Below are 25,202 nucleotides of genomic sequence, written 5' to 3' on the forward strand. Positions count from 1 at the left end.
AAGTTCAATAAATTACTCAGAGAATGGAAGAGGAGGAAGCAGGGGCAGTGAGTATAGACTACACATTTTAGGAGATTGACAGTGAAAGGACAGGAGCTAACAGGGTCAGCAAAGTCAGTTCTTTCTCCTGCCCTAGGGACTTGGCCCTAGAAAGATACTCCACTCCTTCCAACCACAGATTGGAAGAGCAGCCCTTCCTTTAACACTAATTCAAATGGAAATGACGCATGAGGAAATGACAAACAGGACCTCACTCTGAGTTCTTGCGATCCCTTTCAGGGCAAGTCTCTTTTGTACCCTTCAATTTTTCTTTACATGCTGTTTCAAGTTGTAGTTTATTATTCGATATTTTTACAAGTCGGCTGTTTTGTTATTCTGAGCTTTTCCACTTGGTTATCTTTTTATGTTCTCCACGGTTCAGCTCAAATGCCACTGCCTTTCTGAGGTCTTCTTTGACCCCAGTCTGAGTGAATGTCTCTGCTCTGTCCCCTGTCCCCACCCTATCATGCCTCCTGCTGCAACTTACTGTAACTGTTAGCATTTTTATTGGCCTCCTCTCACATAGGTGACAAGCTCTTGTGGAAAGAGGGTGAGGCTTTCATTGCTGGCTTCCTATTGCCAAACACAGTGCCTGACAGAGTAGGCACCTAGAAGTGTTTATTGAACAAGGAGTAAGGAAAGGAAAGGAGGATTAGAAGGCCTCGAGTAGTACTGTATCTGTCCGTTGAGTCTATCAGTCATCCTATGAGGACAAGCTCAGTACAAGGCTTCTAATAGGCACTTGATTTTAAAGTGGCGCGTCACACCAAGTCCCTCACCTCTAGATAGAGTCTTCCTAGTCTCCAGAAACTGAAAATAGGGATTTTTAAACCTTGTAACCCCCTTTCATCGTGTCTCTGAGATGGAAGTATAAGTGGAAACAAGCATTCTTATTCCTTTTCACAGGTAAAGAAACTAAGGCAGAAAGCAGTGGAATGATTGCAAGAAGCTCATCTCTTATATTTAGGATCTCAGAGTCTTTCAAGAATCGAATGGTTTCCTCAGGCTGTGCTGAGTTCCTAGATGAGACTGGTCTGTGACTCTATTACCCTCCATTGGTTTTCTACAGATACTCACACACCCCACAACTGGCTCCCACTCCCAGTAACCTACACTCTACCCTGGGCAAACCTGTCCCTATACCAAATACACAATTACTTGCAAAAGCATCACTCAGACACTATCACAAATCTCCCTGTTAGCCAGAGTTCTTCCCCAAATGGGTCCATTCTCATCCTGCAGATCAGGATTTGAACCATCAAAGGCTAGGTTTCTATCTTGTAAAAGCTCGCAACAAAGGCTAGAAGGATTGGCAGTCACGACGTACAAACAACTGGGTTTGTGTTTATTTGATCCATGTGAGATGAGCAAAAAGAATTGTTCACCTGGTGTCTATCGCCTGAGGCTTGAGCATGCAAAGATGCTAAATAGATGATTCACCATAAAACTTCAGCTCTGTCCATTTGTGAACCCAACAGTAAAGTCAGGTTTATAGGTAAGTGGGCTGCACTCCTTGTTGATTTGTAAGTGTTAAAGCAGCTGAACGCCTGGCACCACTTAGTGTAGAAATGTCATAGTGCAGCCTGGTTACGGTTCCAAGCCATAAAACTCAAGGAAGGAGTAAACTGTAGGCCACTTTTCTGTTTAAGACAGATATGTGGCAATTATATTTAATTCGAGAAGTTGAAGTTCAAATCCTTAAGTTTGTGTTGAAAATAATAAAAACTGGAGGCAAGAAATAAAAGGCCAGAAATAAGAGGTGGAGTCAAGAGAAAGAGGAGAGGTTCTTGCTGCTATGCGGAAGTCAGTTTGGGTTCATGGTCTGTGTTCTTTGCTTTCTACATAATATTTCAGATCCTTTAAAAATCAGATGTCCTTACGCCATTGCTAAGACTTCGTGGAGAAGGGAAAGGAGCTCAGTTTGAGGCTAGAATCAGAAGCTGGAGATTTTCAGTAGTATCACTATATTAGCCTAAGATTTTAAATTTACTAGACACAAAAATTTGATAGTATATTACTAAGTTATTTTAGATTTGTTAAACCACAGAAGGGGCTCTGTGTGTTTCTAATAAACATTTTTAAAGAGTTAATGATGTACTAGGTTGAATTTCTTTCAGGTATCGAACCATAAAACATGTATTTGGTCTCTAGTATCAGTCTCTGCCCATCAAGAATTGGGTCAAGTCAAAATTGAAGTTTGAGGTAGACAATGAGACATTGGACCAAAAAAGAGAGGGAGGTAATGAAACAAGCCATCCAAAAAAAGAGAGAAAACAAAGAACTTCTCTGCTGATTCCTGGTTTTCATTTCACTCTGTCCTTTCCAGGCTCCTACATAAGTTTCTCTGTAGTCACATTGTATATAGGTATTCACTTAAGCATCAGATTCCAGTTTGATTTGGGAAAGTCATGCCAAAATGATTTCCTTTTTTAGCTTCAGGTTCCAGAAATGGTAGGTTAGGTTTCATTCTGCTCAAAGGCAGGTGCTAAGCCTGTTACTTCCTGGGTAGTACCTGTACCAGGTATTCTTTATAGGTAATGGGTGCTCGCTCCATTAATCTCACTGACTAATGAACAATGTGGGTGACCACTCTGATCAAACAACTAGACTCTACCATTTGAATTGCTTCCGCACGATGGTTTATGTTGATTTAGAAAACATATAGAACAGTTTTGGAGTAAAAATAATTTGATCCTGACATATTTTTATTTTAGTAGGGACAAAGCCTTCATTTTTATGTCTGAGAGACAGAGGGGTCATGGTTATTTCCAGTATAATCCTCGGGTTTTCTGAATAAACAGAGTTATAGAAATGAGATTGCATCTGAGTAAATACATTAATCTAGTTCCAGGCTCAGTTTTTTTGGCTAGCACAATTTCAACTGTTCATTGTTCTCCTTTGAATGGGCCTCTCTGTGTAATCATAAAAACATTTTCTTAACAATCATTAACAAATAATTAAAAGAATGGGATATAGTGCCCTTGTGCCATGATAGATAACTCTATAAACTTTATAAATAACAAGGTATTTTTTCATCTTACGACATTTAACTCATCTAATCTTTGTGACTCCACAAGGTAAATATTATTACTATTATCACTTTTATAGATGAGTAAACTGAGACTTAGAGAGGTTGGGTAACTTGCCCACGACCATAAATAAAGGAAGGAGGAGACAAGCAAGTCCTATCTGCCCACATCTCACCCTCTTTCCCTTCTTAGTATATTTTCTGCGACTTGACCTTTCAGTATAATTTGGAATAATCATATGATAAGAAAGAGGAAAGAAAAAAGTTAAAATGTCAACTGAGGAAGAAAATAATAAACATTTAACTAAAAGACAGCGTCCTACATGACAGTGTCTATTAGGTTTACATAAAAATTACATGCACAGCGCCAAAAAGTAAGGAAGTGCCTCACCCTCCCCAAAAGAGAACAGAGATGGGAGCATGTCAAAAGAACACAGAAGTTAACATGAAAGAACTTGCAATGGCCAAAGCTAAAATAATTTGATCAACAAAATAATGATAGCTAGCATTATATTATAATCCAAAGAATATAACAAATATCCATGAGTCCACACTGATATAAATAAATGCTTGAATAAGTAAATAAATGGGGAGAAGGGACAACCATTCCTTACAGAAGAATTTCAATTAATGATGTAGAAAAAATGAGGGAAATAGAAAATTACCATTAGAACACCATAGTAATAGTAATTGCTACAGACAAGATCAATTAAATGTTAAAATCATTGGGTGAAGCAGTGAAATCCAAATAAAGTATAGAGTTTAGTTAACAGTAATGTATCAGTGTTTGTTCAGTAGTTGTGACAAGTGTTCAGGTAAGGTATCAACAATGGAGGAAATGGGGCCATCCCGGTGGCTCAGGCGGTTAGAGCTCCGTGCTCCTAACTCCAAAGGCTGCCGGTTAGATTCCCACATGGGCCAGTGGGCTCTCAACCTCAAGGTTGCCAGTTCAATTCCTCGAGTCCCGCAAGGGATGGTGGGCTGTGCCCCCTGCAACTAGAAAACGGCAACTGGACCTGGAGCTGAGCTGCGCCCTCCACAACTAGGATTGAAAGGACAACAACTCGACTTGGGGAAAAAAAAGAAGTCCTGGAAGTACACACTGTTCCCCAATAAAGTCCTATTCCCCTTCCCCAATAAAATCTTAAAAAAAAAAAAATGGAGGAAATGGGTGAAGTGTATATGAGAACCCTCTGTAACTGTCTTTAAAAGATTTCTGTGAATCTAAAATTATTCTAAAATAACGTTTATTTTAAAAATAAAAATTTAGTGGGTGAAGGTTTAAGGAGAAAAAAGATATTTACATAGCCCCAAAATATCTTTCACAAAATATTTGTTAATTACAGTAACCTTGCAGTGGAGAGACCTGGCAGATACCACCTTAACCGATTGATCAAGGGTAATATCACCAGTAATTAGACATGTCAATATCACGTATTGCTGATAGGATGTGCTGAGAAGGGTGCATTGCCTCTGTGAGATTTTTCTCAAAAATCTATGACCTCAATCCAGTAATGAGAAAGCATTACACAAACCAAAGTTGAGGGACATTCTACAAAATTCTTTATCAGTGCTATTCAAAAGTGTCAAGGTCATGAAAGACAAGGAAAGCTTGAAGAACTGTCAGAGATTTGAGGAGACTAACGAGACATGACAACTGAATGCCAACTAAATGCTTCAACATCTAAGCAGGAGCTTAGATCAGATCCTGGAACAGAAAAAGGACATTAGTGGGAAACTGGTGATATCCAAATAAAGTCTGTGTTTTAGTTAATAGTATTGTACCAATGTTAATTTCCTTGTTTTGATAAATATACCATGGCTACATGTTAACATTAGGGGAACCTAGGTGAAGGCTAATAGGAAACCCTATACAGATATATAGGAAAGGTAGTAGGAATATATATCCGTACTATCTTTGTAACTCTTCTATAAAGCTAAAATTATTTCAAAATGAAAACATTTTTAAGTAAAAGTTGTGAGTAAATGATACAAAATTAGTTCTCTTCTGCTTCCTATGGCTACCTTGTGCCTTCCTGAAAGTCCTATTAGGTTTTAATACCCTACATGGTATAAAATCTTCTTTTCAGAACGACAAATACCATTAGACCATAAGCACCTTGAGAGCTGGGACCATATCCTATTCATTTCTGTGTCCTTGATGCCTGGCACACAATAAGTATTTAATAAATGCCTATTGAATTGAACTATGCTATATTTATATATATTTTATATACACATATCCATAAACACAGATACATAGGCATATATAGAAGTGAGAGGAAGCAAAAGATTATGACCATAAAGACATGTGTTCCTAAAATTAAAGAGCCAAATACAAAAATTAAATATCTCATGAATTAAATGAGCATGTTATATAAGCTCAGATGCTGTAAAGCTAACAGTCCTTTCCTCCCTGATAATCTTCTGGGCTATTTGACAGAACACATTTGCCTTGGCCACCTGGTGACAAGATGGCAGTAATAGCAGTGGCTGACAGACTCTCCACTTCACTCCTGTGAGACACCTTCCACAAAATGTTCAGAGTTCCCCCATGTAACCACAAAAGAGCATCTCTTGATGGTTCCTGTGAGCTGACAGCAGCCATGGAGCCACTGAAAAGAGAAATCATAAAGGGAAATAATGGACTGCCTTTTTGCACACCCACTTTGTCTCCAACCCAGCATGAATAAGGGAGTAGGGACTAAAAGAGGGAAACGAATACAAGAGGGAGCATTTTGCCCAATTTTGCACAGTGATAGAAAAGGACAGATGGTAAATGAATCAGATGGGAGCTGTTTTCATCTTTTCTTTTTCTAGATCCTTTTCTTTATGTGTGTCTGAATATGTATGTGTGTGTAAGAGACAAATACAGAGAAAAGGGAAGACTGGAATTCATTGCTGAATGTGTGTAAGAGGCCATATGCAGTCACAGTTACACACAGACACTTAGAGGTGTAGATAGAATTGGAGACAAAACTGCTTGTCTGCCAATTTTTCTACATAAATATGTTCACAGATTTCATAGCATTAATGAGCTGCAAAATAACCACATATTGAAGCTGGACGCAGCTGTCTATCTAAGTTTGAGAATATTTTAAGAGAACATTAAACTAATAAGTTAGAGAGGCCAAGTTCTCAAAGATGCTTAAATAAGAAGCCAATTGGCATGAATAAAGGAGGAGCACACGGTTTGGGCAGCAGATGTTGAATTCATGGGTAGTCATTATAATTTTATAATTTCTACGCATGGAATCAATGTGTTTTGTGAGTTAAAATATACGCTCTGGAGTATAGTAAAAAAATAATAAGGAAAAGTTTTTAATTGGTTTATAGGCAACGATACATGTTTAAAGTTAATAAGACAAGGCACAGGCTACAGTTATGACACATGGGTAACGAAGCTCAGAGCTGACTAATACACGATGTCAGAGCATTGTTGTGATAGCTTTGGCACATTCCTCAGCTGAACCAAGAAATATTTACCTTGATGCCAACATACCTGTGCAGTGCTGAATTTTAACAGTAATTTTATTAATAAAGATGGTTTTGTTATTGTGAACTAAAAATAATAGACGGTTGATCAAGACCGACAAAACCAAGCCTGAACACTTCTAATGGCCCAATAGAGAGCTGCAGGGATAAACTCCAATTCAAGTCCGACTCCAAGCCCAAGGACTCTACCATGTCCTTTCAAAGGGCTATTGTCATTAAAGTTCTAACTAAACATCATCCCAGAGAAACTTAGCTGAAAGTCAGTCTTAGAACAGAAAATAAAAGTGCCACTTGATACACTAATTCTAAAAATTAGATAGAAGCAAAAGTAACAAAGATAGCCAAGACACTTTTGAAGAAGAATTGAAAAAGAAAACTTGTTTTCCTGGATATAAAGACAGTATAAAGCTATAGGAATTAAGACAGTATGGGGTTGGTGCAAGGATAGACAAATAGAGTGGAATAGACAGCTCATGCATTCACTAATCAACATTTGATTCTTAACAAAGGCGGTAATGCAAAACAGTGCAGAAAGAACTGTCTTTTCAATAAAGGATGCTTGGATATTTGAACAAGAATCTTGGGGAGTAAAAAAGAAACTTAACCTCCTACTCACACTATACACAAAAATCAGTTTGAGGTGGATTGTAGATCTGAAATAAATAAGTTTCTAGAGAATAATATAGGACATCATCATGATTTTAGTGTAAGGAAAGTATGTAAAAACTGGAAACAAAAAGTGGATAAATTTGATTCTGTTAAAACTAAGAACCATTCAACAAAAGACATAAGAGAATGAAAAGACAAACCACAAAAAGGAAAATAAATTTACAACATATACTATAACTGACTAGAAATCAATAAGAAGATAAACAATCCAATTGAAAAATAGGTAAGAGACTTGAAAAGGCATTTCACAAAAAAGCATATCAAATAGCCAATAAACATATGAAAACTGCATAACCTCATTAGTAATCAGGGAAATACAAATTAAAACTACAATTGGATAATGCTACATATTCATTAGAAGAGCTAAAATTAAACAGACTGACAATAACGACAGCTGGCAAGGATGTGAAGCACAAGGAACTCTCATACACTGCTGGTGGGAACGTCACAACCACAATTTGACTTTTTCAATTAAAGTTAAAGACATGTATACTCTGTGACCTAGTAATTCAAGACTCAGGTACCCAACAGAAATGTGTGCACATATATACCAAAGAGATACACATAAATTTTCATGGAAGTGTTATTTGTAAACTCTCCAAACTGGAAACAACCCAAATATGGCATTGACAGGGAAATTGATAAATATGTAAAGTGATATATTCATACAATGGAATGATACACAGCAATGAAAATGAACAGACTACATCTACATGCAACATTGTGGATGAATCTTACAAACATAATATTGAGTAAAAGAAGTTGAATACATAATGTATTATTGTATTTATAGAAAGTTTGAAAAAACAGGCAAGACTATAAACTACAGTGTTTAAGAGTACATGCTTAGAAAAGTCAGGAAAATGGTTACCTTTGGGAGAACAAAGGAAATAGTGATTGAAAGAGGATGGCTGGTAATGTTCTTTTTCTTAAGCTGAGTATTAATATGGGTGTTTGCTTTGTGTAGTTCACTGAGCTGTACATTTTTGTATTGTGTACTTTGCTGATTGAGAGCTATATTTGACAATGAAAAAAGGTGTTTTTAAAAAGAAAAGAGTAGAATCTTTTCATCCCAATTCAGTTCCACAGTGGGGAGAAAGTATTGAGTGTTTATGTGTTAGGCTTGCTGCTCCTTTTCTGAAGCCAAGGGGAGAATGGGATATAAAAATAAATGCCATGAATCCTGTCCTAAAGCAGCTTACAGTCTTATGGGGGATGAGAAATACATAAAGTATTACAAGACAGGATTAAATAAGCAACAAATAAAGATACTGTTTTGCTATTTGTACTAGTTGGGTTCCTATAAAATGTTACATTATTTAAAAATTGAATTTTAAAAATGATTGTCTCAATGGGAAGAATTGAGATATAACAAAGAAATATAAAAGTCATTTTTCTTCAATAATTTCAGCAATAAATGTGTTACCGTGGCCTAACAATAACAGACTGGTTGATCAACCCAGACAAAAACAAACCCGAACCCTTCTCATGACCCTTTAACTTCACATTCTGGAGCTTTTTCCATTTCTGTTAACATCTTTGGCCCTTAAGTTTTCCAAGAACTTCTGTTATAGAAAGATAATTTTTTAAATCTTATTAAAATTTATTACTCTTGACTTTTGCATAAATCGTGGTCTTTATTTCCCTAGATCTACACAATATTATCATTAACCCAGCACACACTATTATCACTTTTATTGCCCATTGACACAAAAGTAAAATATGATGCAAAACACTTTCTAGCCCAGGTCATAAACAAGAGGCTTACTGAGCTGCCAGCCATTCATTCAGCCTTATGGTCCTACTGCAAAAAGCAGTAGCAGCTCCGAATCACAGTTGTGTTATAGAATCTGTAACCAGTCTAGCCACTGCAATTCATGTTCCTATGTATTTAATTATATCCAGTTTGCAATATGGAAACCCACCACTGTAGGTGAAACACCTACATTTGTAAGTTGCTATGGAAACACAGAAGAGGGAAATGATTAATTCCTTCTTGGAGGGAAATTGAAGATCAGGGAAGGTTTCACATTCAGTCTGAGTTTTGAGTAAAGAGAAGAGTAAGGGCGGGTGTAGAAGAGAGGGAGGCATTTCCCCCCTCAGGACACGGTGTGAACAACAGCAGAGAAACACTGCCGTGAAAGTCCAGAGAACAGAAATTAAACTGTTGTGATTGAAACAAGGCTTTTTGAGAGCCAGTTTTCAAAATCTTTTAAAATAATGTAAACGTACAACCATCTCATTACATAGAACTAGTACATCTTATTTCCTAAGAGTAGATGCTGCTGCTTCTCAGTCGTTTCTCAATGATCTGTATGTAGATGATTTCACTCTTGTGAATCTGCAATCTTTTTCCTCCCACCAGACATTTTTCCCCTTTGTAAGAATGGCCATAATTCACAAAAGGCACTGGCAGTCTTTGATAAAAATGTATATTCAGGGACAATCTTCAGTGTGGTTTGGCAGCTTGAACCCTGAACTCTAAGCAGGATATCTGGGTCCTGGTCCTGGCATGTCCTTCAAAGAGTTCCATGAACTGAACTTGTACAAGTCACTCAACCTGTTTTGACCTCCACTTTTTTTTCAAGCCTTTGTTTTTTGTTTTTACCTGTAAAGAAAGATGATCTCCAAGATTCCTTCTAGTATAATGGTCCTTTCAGATGGTGAACTATGAGCTAATTAGCAGCCTAATGTCCAGTCTTTTAGATTTGCCTCAGATGCTTGACTCAAAACAAATTTATTTACTTTCTAAGAAAGGGGCTGTTAGGTAAAGTTCCCTAGACAATGCTGAGGTAATGGGAAGAACCTCAATCACGGTACATGATAAAGTAGACTAGCAATGCTAATCTGTCATTATAGTTAAATTAGATTCAGAAATCAGTACTTGACCAACGCTATCCTTAAAAAAAAAGTAGTAAAATACACATAACATTAAGTTACCCTTTTAACCATTTTTAAGTGAACAATTCAGTAGCATTCTGCACATTCATAATGTTGTACAACCATCACAGCTATTTTTAATGCTATGCTTTTGTATTTTGCTTTTTTTCCTCCTAGTTTCCTTAGAAAATATTGTTTTAAATACTGTAGTTTCTCCTTCTTTCAGCTGAATCAAAAGGAAAAGGGCTTTTTCATACCTCCATCACAGTGATTCTCAATTTGGGGGCCATTTTTCCTTTCAGGGGGCATTTGGCAATGTCTGGAGATATTTGTGGTTGTCACAACTGTGGGGAGGGGATGGTATTAACATCCAGTAGGTACATGCTAGTAATACTGCTAAACATCCTACAACGTACAGGACAGTGCCTCACAACAAAGAATTAACCGGCTCAAAATGTTATTAGTATCACTTTTAAGAATCCTTGCTCCCCCAATAAAAAAATAAAATAAAATAAAGAATCCTTGCTCTTTCATAATTAATATGGTGCTCAGTGCAACTGAGAGGGCTGGTAGCAGCAAGACTGGGAAAGTTCTGAAACCAACTGAAATATAGCAAAGCTCTGGCAGATACAAAGTAGAAACGAAATAAGGATGAGCTGTGAACATTCCCTTTCCTCCTGGTGATTCCTTCACTGTCCTGCTCTCTAATTCTGTGGCAATGGTCATTTTATAACCCTTCCTGTAGTGCAAGGTTTATCAATGGTACAACTGTAATATTTAAAAGGCGGGCTCAAAATGCAAGAGGCCTAAACTGAGAAAGGCAGTATTTAATTATTTCCTCGTTTGGAATGAATACTAAGAGGCAAACTCTCCTTAAAATTTGGCTTCTACTGTATTTCCATTACTCCCACCTCACCCCCAATTTACTAGTAATAGGTCTGGTTCTGATTGTGACTTGTATGAGATCATTTTTCAAGTAGAATGTTAACTTGGTTAGGCCCAGCTGAGCTTCCTATCAGAAAAAATAAGCAGTAATCCCTTTTATGACCTCACTCTCACTTATTTGCATTCTAATATGTTTTCATGAACTAAAGGGGTGGAACTGCAGCTTGTGCTGGGAACCACAGATAACCCTAGACGCGTGTCGTGTTGGTGATCAGCATCCTTCATGTGAGTCATAGAACAAAAACGGCTGAGAACTACTGGCGTATTAGAAAATTTTAGCAATATCGTAAATGACACATAATGAGAAAGGTAAATCTGCTACTCTAAAGAATATATATATATATATATATATATATATATATATATATATATTAAGCAACATTCAGTAGTTTTATATGACCTGTTTTTAGAATTCCTATCACTGTTCTCCTCTATTAGAAAAGGTACTATTTAAAGTAATCCAACCTCTGGAGTTTAGAGTTTTACTTTGGTCACCATGTACACTATCAGTTCAGGTTGTTTACATTTCCGTGTAAGAGCCATCTGTTAGATCAGTTTTTAAATTTCAGGACTCTGACTATTCATTTAAAGAGCACACAGCTTTCAACTCCAGGTCTATATTAGAAATTAGCTGAACTGTCCGAAAACATAAATATGGGGAAATGGCCAGGTTGTCAGGTTCTGTGTTTGATGTTTTTTTTTATAAAGTCTCAAATGATTGCTGTTAAGATTATAACACATAACCCAAAGATAAATTATTTGCTCATAGAATGAAATTAAGAACAAAGATAATTAGAGCAGCATTTTCTCAAGGTATGCTCCATGGGATATTAATTCCAAGGAAGTCAGCATGTATTATGGAAAAAAAAGAGGGGGTTGTTTAAATCCAAGACCCAAAGTAATGAATAGTTTCAATAAGTGAAAAATGTCAGCTCTCCAAGAGGCAGGCATCAGTTATTAGGTTGGTGCAAAAGTAACTGTGGTTTAAAAGGTTAAAAATTGCAACAACCTCAATTACTTTTGCACAACCTAATAAAATGGTTTTTCAATATGGTCCCCTTATTTTTTAGTCAAAATAGCATTAAGTAATTATGGATGTTATCTGCATTGGTTTATCAGCCTTCTGCTCATGGTGATCTTGCGCTTAGAATTTTGTCAAAATTTCAAACAGACTAAAGATTGACCCCACTCTTTCCTGAAGACACGACCTGGTTACTGCTTCCTGCCTCCCAGGTGACCTGCCTTCTTCTCTTTTAATCAAGATTGACAGTAAAGACATCCAATGACAACTTTTCCCTTATCATTTGGAGCACTGAAAGGTAGGCTTCCTCTCTTCTCCCGTTAGAAATAATAGAAAGTGGTAAGCATGCAAACATTTTTGTAACATTGTAGTATGTCCGATATGTTCTTTCCTTTCCTTTGATTTAATTTATATACATTATTTTGTGGAAAAAGAACGACTTAGGCCTAAGCTAATACAGTATTTTCCCAGTGACAGCTTAGCTCTCTGAGTGACAGTTTGTGATATCCACATATTCACAGGCGTGTGGCCACAGTCTCAGCCTGCTATCCAATACTTATAAAGTTAATAGGTTTCCTTATACATGAATATTCATAGCAACATTATTCATAATAACCAAAAAAATGGAAACAAACTAAATGACCATCAACTGGTAAAATAAACAAACTGCGGTATATCTATACATTGGAATATTATTCAGCAGTAAAAAGTAAAGAAGTCCTGACACATGCTACAAACATGGATGAACCTCAAACACATTATGTTAAGTGAAAGAAGACAGTCACGAAGGCCACGTATTGTACGAATCCATTTATATGAGATGTCCAGAATAGGGAAATCCATAAAGAAAGTAGGCCTAGAAAGTAGGGACAATGGGGAATGGCTGCTTATGGGTTTCTTTTTGAGATCATGAAAATGATCTGGAATTAGATAGTAGTCAGAGGTGAAAAACTCTGTAAATATACTAAAAATCATTAATTGTACACTTTAAATGGGGGAACTCTATGGTATGTAAATTATATCTCAATGAAACTGTTTTAAAAGTGAATATGTTTCTTTATTAAAGAACTTCTCAGAGCTTTTAATATCTTAATGTAATTCATGAATTTTTAAGCGGAAAGCAGAGAATGAAGTACTTCCCAAAATGATTTGCTCCATAGACCCAACCCCACCCCCACATCCATTTTATGAGCATTCCATGGATATGGTGTTTCTACATATCCATGTAGAGAAACTCTAATGAACAATTCACAAATGCAGAACTCAAATGTCAATGAATATATAAAATAAAATTACAGTATCTACATTTTGCCTATAAAAATAAAAAAGTCTATAAAAAGATGGAAACTTTCCAGGTAAGGTTATAAGAAAAAAAGACCTCTCATACAGTCCTGATGCAAATATAAATTAATAAAATGTCTTTGTATGGCAACTCAGCAATACACATCAGCAGCCTCAAAAAAAAAAAAAAAAAAAAAAAAAATATATATATATATATATATATAAAATATTTTTTGGCCAAATATTTCCACTTTTAAGAACTTATCCTGAGAAATCCATTAGGAATAGAAACAAAATACAGTTTATGAATATTCACCTATAATTTTATACTTAGTTTAAAATTAAGAGAACCACATAAATTATCAGTGATAGGGTATTTTTAAAGTCATAGCATACACATAAGTTGGTTTGCAAGTAGTAGTCATTAAAACAGTATCACTGTGTAATATTTAATAACATGGGAAATGTTTACAGTAAATTGGTAATCTTAAATATGATTATTTTTTTTAAAAAGAAAAATTCTGAGCTAGGATATATAAGCAATCTTTACATACGTTCTAAGCAAGAGGTAATCCCTTGGATAGTGTTTTGGGGAAATAGTGCAATGGATTTAGGTGGATGGGTCAGGTCCTGCTACTTCAGCCAAAGTTATAGATAAATAATAGCATAGCTAAGACATATATTCTAACAGGCAATATTTCAAGTTAGTAAATTCTTAGACTTAATTTGCTTCCACCCAAAAATTATCCCATAGCGAGAAAAGAAAAAGAGGAAAGGCAGTGGAGAGAGGTCTCCTGCTTCATGCATGCTCAGGAAAGTTGGCATCAGTTTTGGTTGAATAGATCCTTCTTGGAGAATATAAGACTGGCCAGAGTGTGAGAAGTACTAGGCGTGATGAAGCTTTCTAGGCCCTGCTTATCATTCCACTCCTAGACCAAGGGAATTGTTGTGTCTTGTTACAAAACTAGCAGACTAAACCAGGGATCTTGTTTCCTTTTTCTGTGGAATCCATTTTCTGAAGCATCAGTCAGCCATCCTAATGTTTTCTAGAAGTGAAGAACAAGCTGGACAGTTGTTTCCTCCAAAACAACTTCCTAGAGGGGGGAAAACAGGGGGAAAAAGTGTACTTCATAAACATTGGCAGAAAGAGACGAAAGACATGACATGGTATTCGGTCAAGAAATTTTATTTCATTATGATAGAGGATAAAGCCTGAGATGTAAAAGTTCGCTGCCTGGCTTAAGACTCAAGACACAGCTCTTGCATAGATTTCAGAGAGTAGAAAGATCTGAGGCTGTCAGATGAAGATCTTTAAGGACTTACTGAAGTAATGTGCAATTTTTCCCTATAACTGGAAAAACGTCTGCTGTTATAGAAAAGGTTATATGTTAGTTTACAAAGACACTTCTGTTCAGTTCTCCAGGGTTCCCTCTTTCAGTGAATGGCCTCAGTACTGATCTAGTCGCGCAAATTAAAAACTATTTTCCTGGCTCTATCATTTCTCACCTGAATTATTGCAACAGTCTTCCTGCCATCTATAGATTTGGAGGCACAATCACAGTTAGCTAGAAAAGTCTTTCTAAATCTTAAATCTGATCGTGTCACTCTCTCTTAAAACCATTTAGTGGCTTCTTATGACTCTTGGGTAAAACTCCAGACCCTTTAGTCTGAACTTCTCTACAATCTGGTCCTCACTTATCTCTTCATCCTTATCTCTTGCCACTTCTCTAGTCTCTACACCAGTGGATCCAAAGTAGAGCATACAAGATCATCCTCTGAGTGTGGGATGAAAATATTTGAACAGCTACAGACTGAGAAGCAGCAACAGAAAGTGAAAGAATGTCATACATTAAGAGTCTGGAGCAAGCCAAGCCAAAGCTATGTGCAAGTGGAAGTTAAGAGGAAGCAACCACTCTGAGCAAAGTATCAGGGAAACACAGAGAAAGAGAGAAGATAGAGGTGTCAGAAAAGAGTAGCTGTTTCCTAGAGCTTGAGTCCTGATCGATGGACTTCTGGTTCCAGTTTCAATCTATATACATCCTCAAAATACACTCTCCTTTTCCTTGAGACAATCTCAATGGGTCTTATAAAGCATCTTGTGGGGGAGGGGTCTTTGTTCCAGGCAACCATAAGAATCTACCTAAAATACTTAGCCCGTCTACAGAGATTGGTTAAATATAGTATATCTTTCTATGCATTTGTCAAAAGTGAATATGTAGTGCTAAAATATATTGACATGGAAAAGTGTCTGTAAGATATTGTTAAGTGAAAAAGCAGGTCATGCTATGGCATGTATAATATCCCATTTTTGTTTTCTATTGTAGATGTGCATGTATGTAGATAGAAAAAGTCTGAAAAGGTCTATACTAAATTATTAGCAGTGGTTATACCTGGATGAGTGGAATTACAAGCAATTTTCACTTCTTGTTTTCCTTTCTGATGGTCAGATTTCTTGTTCTGAGCATGCATTACTTTCACAATAATGAAGGTAAACTTTTAAATTATTTCCATTTCTAAAAAAAAAAACAGGAAAAATTCAGACTTTTAGAATTTTCCTCATATTCATCATACATAATATATGCCAGCCACAGCACTAGGTGATAGAAGGGTAAATGGGACAAAGTCTTTATCTTTAAGAATCTCACAGTCTAACAGGATGATATACATGTAAACTAATAGTTGTAATGCAGGTATAAATAAATGTATTCTCAGACATGGAAGTTAGGGATAATAGAGGCACAAAGAAGAAACTGTTCAGGAAGAGACATTCCAATAGAATCACAAAGGACTTAGAGAATGAGAAGGGAGTGTGTTCAAGGGAAGAGGAACAGCGTGTACCAAGGCATGAAGGCATGAAATAGCAGTGTGATAGAGCATGACCTAGTCATTTATCATTTGAAATAAGTTACTTGGCTATGGAAATTGATAGATTTTTTTGAAAATGCCAATGATTTTTAATGTGGATTTTATGTAACCGTAACAATGCCCAGATACTAAAAGAAAGAACATTGTGTATACCAATATAATGTTAAGAAGGAAGTGCTCACAGACATATTTCAAAACATATTAGTATTTCAAAGTTACTACACTACTCTGCTGAAAAATGTGGTGTTTTGCAAATCTTGGCTTCTGTTCTGTCTTGCAACGTGCTGCTTCTCCAAGATACTGACAAATCAAAACACAGCACCTGAACAGGAGCTGTGAAGCTAATTCAATCCATCATTGTGTTTACTTGATATAGATCAGGGGATTGCACTGCTGAAAACAACACAAACAACATGCCAAAACTAACAGATTGAATGAAAAACTATGTAGGTTAAAAAAAAAAAAAAAGCTTGTAGTTTCTCCTTAAAGCTCAGACAACAAGGATAAACGAGGACCGGCTAAAAGGGCATGGTACCACACGTGACTAGCTCTGCTCATTGCTCTGTCTTCTTTGCCTGCACCTCCGTGCTGGTGGATTTATTGTGACGCCAGGCTAGCAGCAGCAGCAGTAGGTACACTACACCAGGGAACCAAAACCAATAAAATAAAGTTTTGGAAGATTACAGGATAACCATTGAAACCAGCCCCACATAAAGTACCTCAACATTAAACAGAGCCACATTTAATTGGGTCACTGTACAGCACAGAGAAAGTCACCAATAGCTAGAAGCTTAGATGAACTGCAGTGCAGAAAACGAAAAATAGGGCAGAAACCTTGGATTTTTTGCCAAGTCCAGAAAAGATACATTGCAGCAGACTGTGCAGAGGCATGACTATCTTTTTATTGGTTGCCAAGAATCTAAGTCTGGTTTTCAAAAATTACAAAGGAAATAGAAGCAAAATGTTAAGGAACAAGAACCACTATGTTTTGGAAAGATATGTGAGAAGTGGTGATTAATTAGTCAAAAATATTTATTGAATCCCTACCATGTGCCCATTTCACTTAATGTGTATTTTCTTAATATCTACTAGCTACTGGCTACCTGCTAAGAAGAGGGAAAATAAAAGTGACAAAATCCATGCTTTTTGGTGTTTACAGAGAACTGGACAGTCAAGACATACCAATGTGAAAGAGTTGAGTAACAATGTAAGTAAGGCGGTATTATACTCTATGATAATTGTCAAAACAATGTACTTGTAGACAATAAATGCATAATTCAGAAGAGAAAAAGGTGAACTGAGCTGGAACTTGGAGAAAGATCTCAGAGAGGGAGGATTTATGCTGGATCTTGAAGAAAGCTTGGATTCTGATCCGAGGTTTGCCTTTAACCAGTAGAACAGAATAATTTTAAACAAGTGACATTACTTCTCTGGATTTTCATCTTCATACTTCAAATTGGAAGTTTTAGATTGGGCAATCTCTAAATTGCCTTCCTGTTCTAAAATTCTGTAATTCAAGAATATAAAAAAACACATAAGGGTGAAATGGTTAAGACAGTATTCAAAAAGCGTTTCAGACAAATCCAAAGAAACTGAGAAGAAAGAAGTGAGCATTCACTAGAGAAGGGAAAGAAAGCCTAATGACATAGGGTTGAAACAAAATCGTAGCCTACTGAATACTATCTGTTAATGTGGCCCAGCAGAAAAACATCTACTAAAAGTCTGGTAGGAGGTAGGCATGCCACAGTAAAATAAACTGCTATGATAGAAATCTAGAGGATATTGTGGAGACACAATAAGATAATGGTCACGTCTACTTGAGAGCAGTGGGAGACGGGCGGTATCAAAAATGTTTTAAAGGAGGTAGACTGAGCGGTTCCCTGGTTGGGCATTGGTAAAGGAGGAAGAGACTGGAAGCTCTTCCAGAGTACCTTTCTGTCTCTGCTGCATGCCCTGCAACTCCTACCTACAACACTATCGGGCACACAGCAGGCACTCTATGAATATTTGATTAATTAATTGATTAATTAATGCACACTCCCTGATAAAAAAGTTTGGACAAAGTAGGCTTCCAATAACACAATGCCATGATAATGAATTTTTTAAAATTTAATTTAGAAGCATTACTCACTTCACTCCTGTAAGAATGGCTATCCTCAATAAATCAACAAACAAGTGTTGGTGAGGATATGGAGAAAAGAACCCTTGTGCACTGTTGGTGGGAGTGTAAATCGGTACAGCCACTATGGAAAATAGTAGGGAGGTTCCTCAAAAAATTAAAAATAGAACTACCCTATGAGCCAGCAACTCCACCCCTGGGTATTTATCCAAAGAAATCCAAAACACTAATTTGAAAAGATATATTCATATGCACCCCTATGTTTATTGTAGCACTATTCACAATAGCCAAGATATGGAAACAACCAAAATGCCTGTCAACAGATGACTGGATAAAGAAATTGTGGTTAATATATACAATAGAGTATTACTCTATCATAAAAAAAAAAATGAAATCTTACCATATGCAACAACATGGATGGACCTAAAGGGTATGATGCTAAGTAAAATAAGACTGAGAAAGACACATACCGTATCATCTCACTTATATGTGGAATCTAAAGAACAGAATAAATGAGCAAACAAAACAGAAATATACTCATAAGTACAGAGAACAATTGATAGTTGCTGGATGGGAGGGGGTGACAAAGGGAAAGGGATTGAGGAGTACAAATTGGTAGTTACATAATAGTCATGGGACATGAAATACAGTATGGGGAATATAGTCAATAATACTGTAAAAACTATGAATAGTGTCAGAGGGGTACTAGACTTATTGAAGAGATCACTTCATAAATTATATACATGCCTATCCACTACATTGTACACCTGAAACTAATAAAATTATTGAATGCCAACTATAATTTAAAAATATATAGTCATGTGTAAAATACAGCATGAGGAATATAGTCAATGGTATTATAATGACTATGTACGGTGTCAAATGGGTAGTAGACTTATCGGGGTTATCACTTTGTGAGGGGCGTAAATGTCTAATCACTATGTTGTTTTGTACACCTGAAAGTAATAATAAAAAAATAAAAATAATGCATTATTCACTTCATAATAACCTTTTCAATTAGGTATGTTCTCAATCAACTGTTATATTAACAATACAATTGTGATTGTATGGGTATCTGAGAAATTTGTATTATTGTTACTAATAATGAATTCTGGGATGACAGAGCAATGAGCTGGAAGGGATGACAGAGCAATGAGCTGGAGGAGCATGCCATCCCAGTCCTGGATGGCCTCCTTCTGGATTTATTTTCTGTGAGAGAGAAGAAAATTCTATCTTTATTTTATTCCCTGTTATATGGAGCTAGACTTAATCGTAAATGATACACCATTTTGGAAATGAGAAAACTAGAGTACTGAGGTTAAGTACTTTGCCTGATGTAACAAAATTAATAAGAGGCAGAGAGAGACTTTGAACTCACACATTCTTACTGCAGAGCTCCTACTGCAGAGCCCTGCATTTTTGCGCCTTGCTGTACAACTGTAGGAAATGGGTTTGACATAGGGAAGTAACAGATGTTGTGTTCTCTTCACTAGTAGTAGTTGTAGGCTGCCATGGGAAGGAGGCATTCCCTTTCGTAAGGTAGGCCCCTTCAGCTGAGGCAATTCTGAAGGGGGCTGATTGCTCAGGGCTATCTGCTGGCAGCATTCCCAGCAGCTGTGGGAATAAGTCCTTCTTTCCTGAAAGGGACGTGGGTGGCATATCATAACATCTACTGCCATGCATAACTTCATACCCTTCCTGTGCCTGTGGCCAAATTACTATTTGATCATAGCTTTCTTTCTCATTTAGCCCATTCCCCGAAAATAAGACCTAGCCAGGCAATCTTATTTTCGGGGAAACACGATACATGCTTTCTTAATCTTTTTTGATCCAGGCATTGTTACTAATCGACTGGAGTTAGCATCCAGCCTACTAGCACTTTTCTTCTAGCTGTCTAAAACTTGGTGATGTAAGCGTATAAAGGTCTGGACCATTCTCACTCAGGACCATTCTGAATGACCATCCCAGCTTCAGAGCTCTACATGGAATTGGCTGAGGCTTTCACTGAGGCTGCGTAGCAACCCAACTTCTCCTCTGCCCATCCTGTCTTTCTCCACTCAACAAAGAATAACACATTATAGTTAACTAAGGTCCATATTTTATTCAGAGTTCTTTGGTTTTGACCTAATGTCCCTTTGCTGTTTTAGGATTCTATTTGGGATGTCACATTTCATTTAGTAGTTTTATATCTCCTTACCTTCTTTTGGCTGTGAAAATTTTTCAGATTTTTCCTTGGTGTTGATGACCCTGACAGTTTGTAAGATTACTGTTAAGGTATTTAGTTTAATGTCTCTTAGTTGGGATTTGTCTGATGTTTTTCTCATTGTTAGACTGGGGTTATGAGTTTTAGGAAGGAAGACCACAGAGTGCTACTCTCAATCACATCACATGAAGGATACATACTAACAACATGACTTATCAATGTTGTTGTTAATCTTGATCACCTGGCTTAAGGAATTGACTTTTACCCCAATCGGTTTAATGCCAGAACCATCTATAGGCGAGCACTTATACACTGTCTTGATGATATCTGGATTGGGTTCATTAGTAGGGGGAATAGCTTGAAGAGGTTTGTTTCATGAAAACAGAAAAAAAAATTCCTTGGGGGGGGGAAAGTGGAAATGGAATAGGTTTTCAAGATTCAGCCCTGCCACTTACTAGACATATGACTTTGTGTAAATTACTACTGCATCTGTAAAATGAAAAAATGGTACCAAATAGTTCTTTTAAGCATCTGATTTAAAAAAGATATGTAAATGTGTTTTCTATAATATTATACTTTTGCATGTCAGAATCCCATACAAAAATGAACACACTTTTGGAAAGAGTTACATCTTAAGCAGTTAACATCACTCTATAGATTAATTCTCAACAGCTGGCTAAGCAAAGCAAGGTCAATATGAGGTTGAGGAAAGGATAGGTGGGAAGGCTCATTATAATCAATGATTTCCCATTTTCACCTTGCTCCCTTTTGCCAAAGTCAGTTTGTCATTTGGAGACTGGATGGGATTTCTTAGATCTTATGAAGCCAGAGCAAAGGGCTCAAGTTTGACATAAACTAAATATTAATAATTTTTGGTGTTCTTCTGTATCTATGAAAGAGAAATCATCACTCTTTGAATGTGCAATCATTCTTTTAGGCTATCCTAGTACCGTTAGACAAGTAACTTTATTTTTGAAATGCACAGGAAGCATAGAACAATTATTCAAAGCCAGTGTCTTCCTGCCTCAAAACCATACCATTCCAATTTGAATGAAAATACCAAAGTTTTAGCGTTCTTGGAGTTTTTATGCTCATGGAAGTTCTTGAATGTCTGAAAAATAACGCAACTCCATCTTCTCCTTAAACATGATAGAGACAGTAACTTTTTAAATTTTTACACAAGGGCAAAGGAAATATGCATACAAAATCACTGTAATTAAGACTGAACAGATAGCAACACTTAGCCTGGTGCAATGAAAGAGCAATGATGTTAGGGACCACTGATCAGGATTCACGCCCAACTTTGTCTCAATGGAACTTTGAGAAAGATTCTGGAACACCTTTGTGTCTTGGATTCCTCATCAGTAAAACTGCGTTGTTGAGAGGGTAATAAGAGTCTAGGCAGGCAAAAACATTTTGTAAGAGAGCTATTATTTCTAACTCAGAATGCTCGCTGTCAGTAACAGCATTGGTTACCACTCCCTGAGGGTAGCTTCTGGACTTTCTATTTGGAAGCCCAGCTCAAAGCAAAAGCAGCAATGAGTTTAAGAACAGGAGCTCATACATTCTGAAGTTCTTTCCGGTTCGCGAAAGCAGTAACCTTGGAAACCAGGCTGACACCACCCCTGTCAGTGATGAAGCTTAGTTTTTCTTGATTTTTTCTGCAACATTTGGGGCACCGCTATTTTATGGTCTTTTTGTTTTGTTTTGGATTCTTTCCACATCGTTAGAACAAACGAGAAAATTTCCTACTACTGAAGCAAGCACAAAACCTTCGGAGTCGCCCCTTCAGTCCGCAGCTCACCTACTGTTTTCCCTGCACAGCGGTCGCAGCCCCAAAGTCCTCAAAGCCAACAACTCTGAGGACCAGGGCAACGCAGGCACTGCCTAGACCCCGGGTCAATGGAATTGAGCAGGTAAAAGCTGAAGGGACTCAGACCCAGGTACCAGAGCTAACCCAAACAGCCAAAATTAATACAACTCTCTCCCTAACAGAGATAACCCTCGCGAGATAAGCCTGTAAAGGGCGAGAGAAGCCCACTTTCTCGCGAGAAGAGGGGGCGTCGGCGGAAACTAAGAAATGGCCCCCTTGGCCACCCGGACCTAGACAGTGGGCGGAGCCAGTGTTAAATCCGCCCCCTTCCGGCTCCTTTCTCCGCCCCCTAAACCTGAGGTGTTGGGCCCGAGGTACCCGCAGCTAGGTTCTTCAGGTTCCTCTCGGCTGGTGCAGGGTCATTTTCAAAGCCTCGGGAAAGCGTTTTGGCCGGATTTGAAGAGGGGGGCGGGGAGGGGCCTGCGGCTTGCGGCCCCGCCCCCTTCTCCGGCCCGCGGGCGGGCGCACTGGCCCGCCTACTCCCTCGGCGGGCCCTGGGGCCGCGTTCCCCCCGCAGCTCGGCAGTGGAGGCCTGAGCTTCTGCCCGCAGGTGTCGGCGGCGGGGCTCCCGGGCACAGCCTGGCTCGACCCCATGGTGGGTTTCGGGGCCAACCGGAGGGCCGGCCGCCTGCCCTCCTTCGTGTTGGTGGTGCTGCTGGTAGTGATCGCGATCCTCGCCTTCAACTACTGGAGCATCTCCTCCCGCCACGTCCTGCTTCAGGAGGAGGTGGCCGAGCTGCAGGGCCAGGTCCAGCGCACCGAGGTGGCCCGCGGGCGCTTGGAGAAGCGCAATTCAGACCTCCTGCTCTTGGTGGACTCCCACAAGAAGCAGATTGACCAGAAGGAGGCCGACTACGGCCGCCTGAGCAGCCGGCTGCAGGCCAGGGAGGGCCTAGGGAAGAGATGTGAGGATGACAAGGTAAGGACGAGCCCTCTCCCCTCAACCCCCATAGTCGGAGCTCCGGGGTGGGGGCTGTTAGCCCGCCAGCGGCTGCCTTATGCCTTCCAGGATTGCAGTCCTGGAGGCTCCCCTTTACCGCCAACAATCCTGCTTCTGTCGGACTTCTTCACTGCCACATTCTTCAGCCCCTGCCAGACGAAACTGGCTGTAAATTCTGGTTCTCAAGAGTGGCCTGTGTATGGATGCCGCCTTTTCTCCAACCTCAGCTGCTGAGCTGGCAGTAGTAATCATTTGGCCTATGTGGCCGCCTTACGTTCACAGATACAAATCTGGAGACTGCCCGATTTGGTGTGGGTATTGTTGCCTCAGCCTTATTCCCTGCACACTGATCAATATTAATTTCTTTATTTAAAGAATGGGGTCTCCTCTAACTGCTCCACTTATGGTGGTCCCATATATTTATTAAGCAGTATGACTTTTCTTAAATCTCTATAGGACATTGTATGAAATAGTTAAAGAATCAAATATTGCTACCCTTCTTCTGATAAAAATGTTATGATAGATGGGCTCTGGAGCCATATATATGTGCCACACTTGTAACTTGGACATAGTTAATCCAAATTATGTACTCAATTTGAATTGTGATTGAAATTAGCCAAAAAGGTATTATAGAATCTAAAAAAACATGTTATATGCAACAGCATCCAAGTCAGTGTCTTCATTGTTCTTGAAAGGAAATAAAAATGAAATTTTGTATGCTTAAGTAGCTATTATAGTTGGTGTTATATGAGATAGAAAGCCATACAAAGTTTAAATTAAAAGAATTTAAAACTGAACTGCAACTAGACCTACTACTAAATAGTCTTTGTTCTCACCAGCATATTGGGAACATATTAATTTATGACTTAATGCAACTTCCGTTGGGATAGCAGAGTTGTGAAAATTTTGGGGTGGGATAAGTAGATGCCTTTCTGTACCCTTCTTTGGTAATCTTCACATTGTTTTTTGTGTGTTCCTTTAATCATTACACATTTTTATTTTGTATGTCAAAGTCATTTATTGTAAATTATTATAAATTAAAATCTCCATGAGCTCCCAACTTCCTTATTGTCATCAGCTGCTACCTTCTTATTTCATGAAGATTGAAGGTCCTCAGGTAAGTGCTTTTCTGTAACCCCCTCCTCTTCACCACAACATAGACATCCTATGAGAGGAAAAAGAAATCAGTGAATTTATACACATACTCCACACTGAACTCTAAAGACACAAATTCACTTGGGTGGAGTAGGCAGACATCCATGAAATCTTAAGAGTGTTTTAAATAAGGTCTTCAGACCTGGAATGGTTGGGCATTACTCATCAAGTTCTTCTCTCCAATCTGAAAGGAGAGTCTTTTCTAGTAACTTATACTCTGGATTCCATTTCTTCCATCTACTGGACTGTAATTATCAGTTTCTTTCTTTCAGTAGGTTTTTACTTTTACTTCCAAAAAGGTATACATGTCCCCTGTTCTAATTTTTTTTTTTATTCCTCTTTTACTCCCTTCTCCCAATCAACCAACTTCTTTTTTTTATTTTCACTGCTAACTCCATTTATTGGTGGTCTATAAATGCTTTATCTACTTCTTTTTTAAATCCCCATCCTAATCTTTTTTATTCTGTCAGCCAAGCTTCTTTCCGCCCCTTTTCTGAAGTTATTCATCTTGAAGGTCATAAGTGACAGTCTTCCTAGTCAAATCCAAAAAACATTTTTATTCTCAATCCATTTAATCTCTCAGTAGTTTGGTCCTGTTGATTGTCTCTAGCTTTTTGGAAACTACTTTCTTGCTTCTGTAATACTGAACGCTCCAGGTTCGCTCCCGATCTTCTTCACTATATTCTTTG

General features: G+C 37.9%; 1 protein-coding gene across 2 annotated transcripts in view; it reads left to right on the forward strand.

Moving 5' to 3' along the window:
* The first annotated feature begins 22,702 nt into the window (after nt 1-22,702).
* Nucleotides 22,703-25,202, forward strand: part of GOLM2 (golgi membrane protein 2) — a 97,751-nt gene continuing 95,251 nt past the window's right edge. For both annotated transcript variants that reach the window (XM_019725321.3, XM_019725322.3), the window contains exon 1: nt 22,703-23,337. In XM_019725321.3, the coding sequence (XP_019580880.2) occupies nt 23,011-23,337 (327 nt within the window). In that variant the 5' untranslated portion in view covers nt 22,703-23,010. The remainder of the gene's footprint in view (nt 23,338-25,202) is intronic.

Source organism: Rhinolophus sinicus, chromosome 3 (genome assembly GCF_057876585.1).
Source record: "Rhinolophus sinicus isolate RSI-liver-muscle chromosome 3, RSI-T2T, whole genome shotgun sequence".
In the NCBI taxonomy this organism is placed as follows: Eukaryota; Metazoa; Chordata; class Mammalia; order Chiroptera; family Rhinolophidae; genus Rhinolophus; species Rhinolophus sinicus.